At 37.8% G+C, this 10376-nt stretch overlaps 1 protein-coding gene across 12 annotated transcripts in view; it reads right to left on the reverse strand.

Annotated features, from left to right (window-relative positions):
• mtd (mustard) overlaps positions 1-10376 on the reverse strand; it is a 933126-nt gene that overhangs the window by 20162 nt on the left and 902588 nt on the right. For all 12 annotated transcript variants that reach the window (XM_068366640.1, XM_068366639.1, XM_068366633.1 and 9 more), the window contains one exon: positions 1456-1584. In XM_068366640.1, the coding sequence (XP_068222741.1) occupies positions 1456-1584 (129 nt within the window). The remainder of the gene's footprint in view (positions 1-1455; positions 1585-10376) is intronic.

Below are 10376 nucleotides of genomic sequence, written 5' to 3' on the forward strand. Positions count from 1 at the left end.
TCATAAAACATTAAACTTAAAAAAGTATTAAATTCTTAAAAGGTTAAATACGATATGACGGGCTCAATGTTAATTAACTTCGGTTCCAAGTAAGGACCGCCTACTATTAGGAAAGGTCGCATATAAACAAACATAAAAATAAATTTTTTATAAGTTTATAATAAATGGAAAGTTAATCGAAGAGGCCTATAAAGGCGGAGAGATATAAAATAAATAGATCTATAACTTGTTAAGCAAAATACCAAAAACCTAAACACACTTCCGTCTAAGGGAAGGGTCGGCCATTTAAAAGTGAAAGAGAGTCCATACTCTCTTCGTCACCATAATTAAATCTATCCAAAACAAGTTCAAGTTTTGAAATGAAGATAAAACCCCTGCATAGCGAAAGCTCAAAACTGGAATAGTGTACTTCACCAAATCGTTGTGAAAACAAATCCAGTTAGGGGCGGCGTATTTAGTAGGTCTTGCCAGTGGCACGACAGAGGGAAAATTGGTTCTTGTTGACATCGAGTACTTGAGTACCTACTTGACAGATGGCGCTGTTGATGTACACCCCCACCTGTATAGCGATCGCTGGCGTATTCCGCCCGTAGGTTTTTTCTGTCGGGCAGCAGGGATGCAGCTATATGATCATCGGGTAAGTTTAATATTGAAAATACAATTTTTCCTTTATTGTACCTTACTGTACTCAAGATACTAAATAAAATGCAGTATTTTCTCAATGAAAACACACTACACTTACAAATATACAAAAAATATAGACAAATCTTATGTTAATGAACAAAGCAATTAATTTCCAACACATTCAAAATATTAAACAAAGCAATCTTACTTGGTATTATAGGCAATGAAATTTCACTACTCGTCATTTGAGTTTGTTTTCTAACATTCTTCATACTGACACACAATACTTGACTTATTAATTTTTTTACCTCTTGACATTACAGTGTTCGGTAACTAGCCATTTGTAATGATTACCGCAATATATTCCTGTCACATCCTAAATCTTTGTTGTTTATTAAAGGGATACTTCGTCTTCCAAAACATTATTTCTTAATTTAAAGTTTCATCATACATTTAGCTCCCATTTCATTGTTCTTTTCATTGAATTGTCACTTCATACTATAAAGTACTTTCTTTACTTAACATGCCTAATTCGGAGTGAGCAAGTAAGTCCTGGTGCTATAATGTACAGTACTACACTAGCTACAGATGAAGCAGAGTTTGGCAATTACTGTACTGTGTAATATTAATGAGAAAAATAAAATTAACCAGAAAGGCTAGCAAATTTACCCAAAATTAAGGAGCACTTATGATGAATATTAACACAATCTCCCTTGATCTGACTGAGTAGATCAGGAAAATTAATTTTTGTTGTGGTAGCATATAACAACTAGTTTAAAAGTGCAAAACTATTTGTAAAGAATGTAAAAATCATTACCAAACAAGACTTACCTTTCTAACATGATCAGTCACTATATCAGTAGTACCTACAACTTCTGGTAGGAAGACCTCCAAATCTAAACTGGTGAGTGATGATGATGAGTATAAGGCTCTACGAAGTTCCTCACTCATTGATACCACCTGAGAATAAATGTGAATTTTACATCACAATTCTCCAAAAATCATAGGAACGATGCTTTAGATAAAAGATAAGACAAGAATGGCAAGGTCAGTCATATATACTTTACCTAATTCTACTTGGCTTGGCACTGCTACATAATATAGATTAAAACAAAATATAAAAGTATAAAAAGCTAAAATGCAATACAATACTCAATCAAATTACTCTATGGTTAGTAAAATGTATCTTGGTCTTACTAAACTCCACCATCCTGGTATGCTGCACTCTACTGTCAAAGATACTGTTTGGCTCTATAACATATACCATATAAATAGACATAGATAATAAAAACTAATATATATTAGTCATCATCAGAACAAAGTAAATCAAACATGAAGAGCAAAAGATGTGGGATTAGTAAATATGTTCTGGAATAGACATAGATGAACAAAAATTTATATTAGTCATCATACATTTGTTAAGTACTGTAATTCAAACATGGAGAGTAAAAGATGAGAGATTATTAATTTATTCTGGAATAGGAAGATGGATGTATAGGCCTTATGTGACAGAGGTAAAAGGGAAGGATGAAGTGAAATGTAGAGCATCTGGGCTTGACAGGGCAAGACCAAGAGAGGGTGTGGCTTTATTGTTGAGTGAATGGGTGATAGATAAAGTAGTGGAATGGAAGGAGGTGTCATCTAGGTTAATGTGAAATCAGTGGAAGGTTGTTACAAGCAGTAAAGAGGGTGTGGTTTCCAGTGAGAGAGAGCCGAGACAAGATGTGTGATGTCGCCATGGTGATTAATTTTGTTTGTTGATGGAGCTGTAAGAGGTTAATGCTCAAGTGCTTGGCCGAGGATTGAAACTGGCAGATGAGAGTGATCATGAGTGGGAGGCGAATCAGTTGCTGTTTGCGGATTATACTGTATTGGTTGAAGACACTGAGTAGCTGTGTTGCTTAGCGAGTTTAGAACGGCATGTGAGAGAAGGAAGTCGAGAGTAAATGTGGAAGTAAGGTTATGAGGTGTGCAAGAAGTGGTGGTGGTGCTCGATTGAAGGTCATGTTGAATGGAGAGTTACTTAAGAAAGCAGATGAGTTTAACTACTTGGGTTCTGTTATTGTTGCAAATGGTGGAGAGAAAGCAAAATGTACATCAGAGTAAATGAATGATGTGAAGTGCTGGGGGTAGTGAAGGTTGTGGTAAAGAATAGACAGTTAGGAATGAATGTAGAGAGTGATCCCTGAGAAAGTGATTGTACCAAGTGTGATGTATGGATTGGAATTATGGGGAATGAAAGCGACAGAGACAGAAATTGAATGTGTGTGAGAAGTATTGTCGGTGTATCTCAGTTGGATAGGGTTAGGAACGAAGTAGTAAGAGAATGGGTGTGAGGAATGAATTAGCAGCTAGAATGGATCTGAATGAGTTGAGGTGGTTTGGCTATGTAGAGAGAATGAAAAATGGTCATTTGCTGAAGAAGGTGATGAATGCAAGCGTTGATGGAAGAATTATTAAGAGTAAGGGCAATGTTTGGGTGAATGGATGGATGAAAGCCCTTGGTCATAGGAGAGATGTCAGAGAGGCCAAAGAGCAAGGTAGGAACGGAAATGAATAGTTAGCGATTGTTTCGCAGTTCCGATAGGCCCTGCTGCTAGCTCGGGTCACCTCATGGTGACCGCTGAGGTAGCGGTACTATGGGAGTCAGCATATGAAGCATCATTTGTAGTAGTAGATAGGGGGGGGGGGGCTGTGGCAATCTAGCAGAACCATATGAAGCTTCATTAGTGGTGGAAAATGGGTCGAGGGTGGTTTGTGGCCCCCTAGAGGAACTAAACAAACTCGGCTGAGTCCCTCATCAGGCAAGGAAGTACAAGGAGGAAAAAATACCCCTTTGCTTTCTTTTGATGTCAGCTACACCCTAATATTGGGGGAAGTGCCATGGCAGATGGATAAAATAGAAATCAATCACACTTTTATGTTTGCTTTCAACACTTTATAATACCTGACAAGACAAATAGAAATTTCTATTAATTCTACATTCAGGTAACATCAATTTACATGAAATTATCAAGACTAGCATCAAAAGGCAAAAAGCACAAAAATCCTAAGTAACCTTGGCTACAGCAGTAGCATTTCCAATCATCAAAAAATATTACTGTAGTATTACAATACTCTACACTGCAAATTTTAATGCATTTGAGGATATATTAGTGTCAAATAGTAAACTATTAATACAAGATTACCATAGACAAAACAAGAACACATTATCCATGACATTCACTTGGCAGAGTATAGCCCCGCAAGCAGGCCTAAACATCACACAGTGTACTGAAGGCACCTACAGCACCCTTTTTTACGCCTTCTACTTTACTCTTTATTCCTGCTCTCTTTCTTCCACCTTGCTGTCAAACCTCCTTGAATTTCTTACTTTACATGACAACTACAACTGGTGGGTTTTCCCCAATCATCACTCTTACATTGATGTCTCCCTAACCCTAGCAGTGGTGCGTATACCCCAAATGCATGAATAATACAAAGCTTGAGAATAAAAATAATCTGTAATTGTACAAAGAAAAAAAAAATTTGTCTAGTCTCAACAACTGAGAATTTTTACAGCATATAATTTTACTTTAATTAATTATGCAATGCTATGGTGAATGATCTCTCTATACAGTGTAACCCAGTAAATAACCCAGAATCTTAGCAAGTATTTAATCAACTTAGTTTTCTGAAGGAGTATTTTCATAACTCAATAAAGCTTGATTATAACAATAACAGCTATAGAATTTCTCAAATTTACAAGCAACACACATTACTATGTTGAGGATAGAAATATAACTACACTATACAAATATACTGTTGGCAATCTTACATAATTTCTGGTTACATTTGAAAAGCTGTAATAAGACCCAATCTTAACTAGCTAACAGTTGATAGGTAAAGTGGACTGGACGTTCAATAACATGGTACAATAATAGTGGGAGAAATTAACATTAGTTCTAGGTCTTTTCTAAATTTATTAAATTTTCCACTATACTTTTTATATCGAAGCCAATTCTAATTTTATGGCAATCATAAAAGAAGATTCTTCAAGTTCTGCTAATAAATCAACAATATAAAGTAATTCCCATATTATAATACTACAGTACAATATAAGGAAATTCGCCATTAGATCTAATTACTTGAAAAAGTGAGAACTAGGCATAAGAAGATTGTCGAAACAAATTATTTGGTAATGTCTAATAGAAATTATTGCTATATAGGCTATTTAGTTAATTGAAGAACACAGACCTCTAAGCCAAAAATAAATATATACAATGACCAACAAAGCACCTATGCCTACAACTTCAAATAATGAAAGAGGCAAACGAGAATGTTTACCTTTGCCCAGTTCATATAGCCTAAGACGACGGCAATAGGAACATGGCAATTTGGGTTAGTTTAGGCCTGGGGGGAAGGGTTAAGGACACTGCATGTTATCTTGGAGAAACAAATTTTCGATTCGACTAACATGTCAGCACATTTGTAAACATCTACTTCATAATCAAGTATTTAACTCGACAATAACAATGCAAGAATAAATTACCGATAAATACTATTAATATTCAACCCGGTAACTTCAAAGAAAGATTTACATTGGTTAGGTTGCAAATATAAGTCACAGAAGAATGCAAGAATTGCTTATACGGTGAATACAAACTACCATACCTTGAATATTCACTAGCCCTTTAGTCCAAGCAACCTTGCAAAGGTTGCTGCAACACTCACGGAAGTTACAAGACAGGTTATATGTTGTTGTATTTCTATACATCAACCGAGCATAATGATTCACTGGATAATCTAAAACTAATGAGATATTAGGCATGGTTAGACGAAAATCCAGCATACCGCTACATTAAATTATTAAGTTGATTAAATATTTAAAACTTAAAAAAAAATACAACTAAAGATTTCGGTACTCAATCTGACAGCTTAAGTTATGCTCGCTGAGTGGACCATGTGCTACTTGCACGTTCACAAGTACGTTTTCTATGAGGCTTTGTGCCACTTAACAGCTGTGCTATTCTAAGAATAGTTAAAAAAATCCCAGCAAACACATCAAACAACGTTCGGGGCTTAGGGATTTTAATAAACGAATATTAGAGAAAGCAAATTAAAGGCATTTGACATCACGACAGTCTCATTCCAGTTTTTCGTGTATGTAACAAGATACGTGCTTACGTGGTATACTACACCGCCTTCATGTGGCAGCTATCGCAACAACAAATTGTGTGAATACCTTTGTCCTACGTATTTAGAGAGAGAGAGAGAGAGAGAGAGAGAGAGAGAGAGAGAGAGAGAGAGAGAGAGAGAGAGAGAGAGTATTTTAGTATTTTAATCAGCCATAAGATATTTCTTATTTTACATGAAGAATGAATTAGAGACCAAGTCGGTGGATTTCAAAATTAGCAAAAATCTTATAATTCATTTTATAAACCTGATAATTCTGAAACTGAAAAGTAAAACATATTTCGCAACAAAGAGTTTAGTTTTTTTTATTATTAAACGGAGTTTTCCGGTAAGAAATTTTGATAAATCTAAATTCCTCCATCGATTTAGATCGTTATATTTTTTTTCTCTTGACTATGAATACTTTTCATTTCGTTACACGTCTCACTTTATCTTCATTAAATTTACTCAGAAAAAATAATATTCAAGGTCTGTAGTTAGCAGATGACAAAGATTTAAAGTTAAGTATAACATGAAAACAATATCACCGTCGTGGGTGTCATTAAATAATAAGCATGATGCGAGGATTAGTTTGACGACAGAAAGTAGATGTAAAACTTTGTTATGCAGATAATCCAAAAGTTGTTTTTTTATACATACATATACATATACCAAAGGCACTTCCCCCAATTTTGGGGGGTAGCCGACAACAACAAGAAACAAAACAAAAAGGGGACCTCTACTCTCTACGTTCCTCCAGCCTAACCAGGGACTCAGCCGAGTGCAGCTGGTACTGCTAGGGTGCCACAGCCCAACCTCCCACATTTCCACCACAGATGAAGCTTCATACTGCTGAGTCCCCTACTGCTGCTACCTCCGCGGTCATCTAAGGCACCGGAGGAAGCAGCAGGGCCTACCGGAACTGCGTCACAATCGCTCGCCATTCATTCCTATTTCTGGCACGCTCTCTTGCCTCTCTCACATCTATCCTCCTATCACCCAGAGCTTTCTTCACACCATCCATCCACCCAAACCTTGGCCTTCCTCTTGTACTTCTCCCATCAACTCTTGCATTCATCACCTTCTTTAGCAGACAGCCATTTTCCATTCTCTCAACATGGCCAAACCACCTCAACACATTCATATCCACTCTAGCCGCTAACTCATTTCTTACACCCGTTCTCACCCTCACCACTTCGTTCCTAACCCTATCTACTCGAGATACACCAGCCATACTCCTCAGACACTTCATCTCAAACACATTCAATTTCTGTCTCTCCATCACTTTCATTCCCCACAACTCCGATCCATACATCACAGTTGGTACAATCACTTTCTCATATAGAACTCTCTTTACATTCATGCCCAATCCTCTATTTTTTACTACTCCCTTAACTGCCCCCAACACTTTGCAACCTTCATTCACTCTCTGACGTACATCTGCTTCCACTCCACCATTTGCTGCAACAACAGACCCCAAGTACTTAAACTGATTCACCTCCTCAAGTAACTCTCCATTCAACATGACATTCAACCTTGCACCACCTTCCCTTCTCGTACATCTCATAACCTTACTCTTACCCACATTAACTCTCAGCTTCCTTCTCTCACACACCCTTCCAAATTCTGTCACTAGTCGGTCAAGCTTCTCTTCTGTGTCTGCTACCAGTACAGTATCATCCGCAAACAACAACTGATTTACCTCCCATTCATGATCATTCTCGCCTACCAGTTTTAATCCTCGTCCAAGCACTCTAGCATTCACCTCTCTCACCACTCCATCAACATACAAGTTAAACAACCACGGCGACATCACACATCCCTGTCTCAGCCCCACTCTCACCGGAAACCAATCGCTCACCTCATTTCCTATTCTAACACATGCTTTACTACCTGTGTAGAAACTTTTCACTGCTTGCAACAACCTTCCACCAACTCCATATAACCTCATCACATTCCACATTGCTTCCCTATCAACTCTATCATATGCTTTCTCCAGATCCATAAACGCAACATACACCTCCTTACCTTTTGCTAAATATTTCTCGCATATCTGCCTAACTGTAAAAATCTGATTCATACAACCCCTACCTCTTCTAAAACCACCCTGTACTTCCAAGATTGCATTCTGTTTTATCCTTAATCCTATTAATCAGTATTCTACCATACACTTTTCCAACTACACTCAACAAACTAATACCTCTTGAATTACAACACTCATGCACATCTCCCTTACCCTTATATAGTGGTACAATACATGCACAGACCCAATCTACTGGTACCATTGACAACACAAAACACACATTAAACAATCTCACCAACCATTCAAGTACAGTCACACCCCCTTCCTTCAACATCTCAGCTTTCACACCATCCATACCCGATGCTTTTCCTACTCTCGTTTCATCTAGTGCTCTCCTCACTTCCTCTATTGTAATCTCTCTCTCATTCTCATCTCCCATCACTGGCACCTCAACACCTGGAACCGCAATTATATCTGCCTCCCTATCATCCTCAACATTCAGCAAACTTTCAAAATATTCCGCCCACCTTTTCCTTACCTCCTCTCCTTTTAACAACCTTCCATTTCCATCTTTCACTGTCTCTTCAATTCTTGCGCCGGCCTTCCTTACTCTCTTCACTTCTTTCCAAAACTTCTTCTTATTCTCTTCATATGACTGACCCAGTCCCTGACCCCACCTCAGGTCAGCTCCCCTCTTTGCCTCACGTACCTTGCGCTTTACTTCCACCTTTTTCTCTCTATATTTTTCATACTTCTCTATACTATTACTCTGCAGCCATTCTTCAAAAGCCCTCTTTTTCTCTTCCACTTTTACCTTCACTCCTTCATTCCACCATTCACTGCCCTTCCTCATGCTGCCTCCAACAACCTTCTTGCCACATACATCACTTGCAATCCCAACAAAATTTTCTTTTGCTAACTTCCACTCCTCCTCTAAATTACCAGTTTCTCTTACTCTCACCTCGTCATATGCCATTTTCAACCTTTCCTGATATTTACTTTTTACCCCCGGTTTTATTAGCTCTTCAACCCTCACTATCTCCCTTTTACATCCACCTACTCTATTCCCCCACTCTTTTGCTACAACCAATTTTCCTTCCACCAAAAAATGATCAGACATACCGTTAGCCATACCCTTAAACACGTGCACGTCTTTCAATCTTCCAAACATTCTTTTTGTTATCAACACATAATCCATTAATGCCCTTTCTACTACTCTTCCATTTGCCACTCTTACCCATGTATACTTATTTTTATCTTTCTTTTTAAAAAAGCTAGCACTTATTACCATCTCTTGTTCAACACACATATCTACCAGTCTCTCACCACTCTCATTTTCACCTGGTACGCCATATTTCCCAATGACACCTTCTACCTCTCCAGCACCCACTCTAGCATTTAAGTCACCCATAACAACTACATAATTCCTTCTACCCAGTCCTTCTACACACCTAGTTAATTCACTCCAGAACTCATTCCGCTCTTCTTCACTTTTCTCACTACCTGGCCCATACGCACTGACAAACGCCCAACATTCCCTACCCAACCTAACCCTTACCCACATTAACCTAGATGATATCTCCTTCCATTCCACTACTTTACCTGTCATCCATTCACTCAACAATAAAGCCACACCCTCTCTCGCTCTTCCCCTTTCAATCCCAGACACTCTACCAGACATTTCACCAAACATCACTTCACTTTTTATACTCTATTTTTTTTTTTTTAAATTGGGCGTCCGAGGAACACAATTTCTTTGTCCATCCTCCTCATAAATGTTTAGTGCATAGAACAGTTGGGATTGGTGGAGAAGGGTTGGACTGGATTGTTAACAGGAAATTAGCTAACCTAGAGTATGTTGATAATACAGTCCTTATCAGCAGAACACCGCAGGACTTGCAAAGCTTGCTTACCAGAATGCATGAAATATCACAGAAGGTTGAGCTCCAGGTAAATAGAAGACAGACAGATAACGAGAATGGAACATGCGACGAAAGATGAAATATCATTGGAAGGAGAAAGGATTAACGAGGTGGAATCATTTAAATCTTTAGGAACTATGATCTCTAATATAGGATCCTTAGAATTTGAATTTAATGAAAAGATTGAAAAAACCAAATCCAACAATGACTGGGTTAAGTAAAATTTGGAAATCAAATCAAATAAAATTACATATAAAATCAGGTTATATATACATAAGTTTAGTGAGATTGGTGTTACTATATGACCAGGAGTCGTGGTATGACAATGAAACAATATCCAATAAATTTTGAAGAATCGAGAACAAAGCCCTAAAAAGAATATTGAGAGTTAAATGGCAGGACATTAATATAAACGAAACTATAGGAGAGATTACTCGTGTACCACATGTGGATGAGATCATGGTGAGGGGTAGATAGAGATGGTTTGGTCATGCTCTTCGAACTCCCCCAAGAGATTAGTTCACCAAACTTTCCACTGGGCTCCACTAGGCACTAGAAGAATTGGAAGACCCAGGCTTACATGGCTGAGGACTATGATGAGTCAAGTAGATGATGAATTGATAAGTATTGATTTAAAAGCTCAAGATAGAGAC

This window comes from Palaemon carinicauda, chromosome 44 (genome assembly GCF_036898095.1).
Source record: "Palaemon carinicauda isolate YSFRI2023 chromosome 44, ASM3689809v2, whole genome shotgun sequence".
Taxonomy (NCBI): Eukaryota; Metazoa; Arthropoda; class Malacostraca; order Decapoda; family Palaemonidae; genus Palaemon; species Palaemon carinicauda.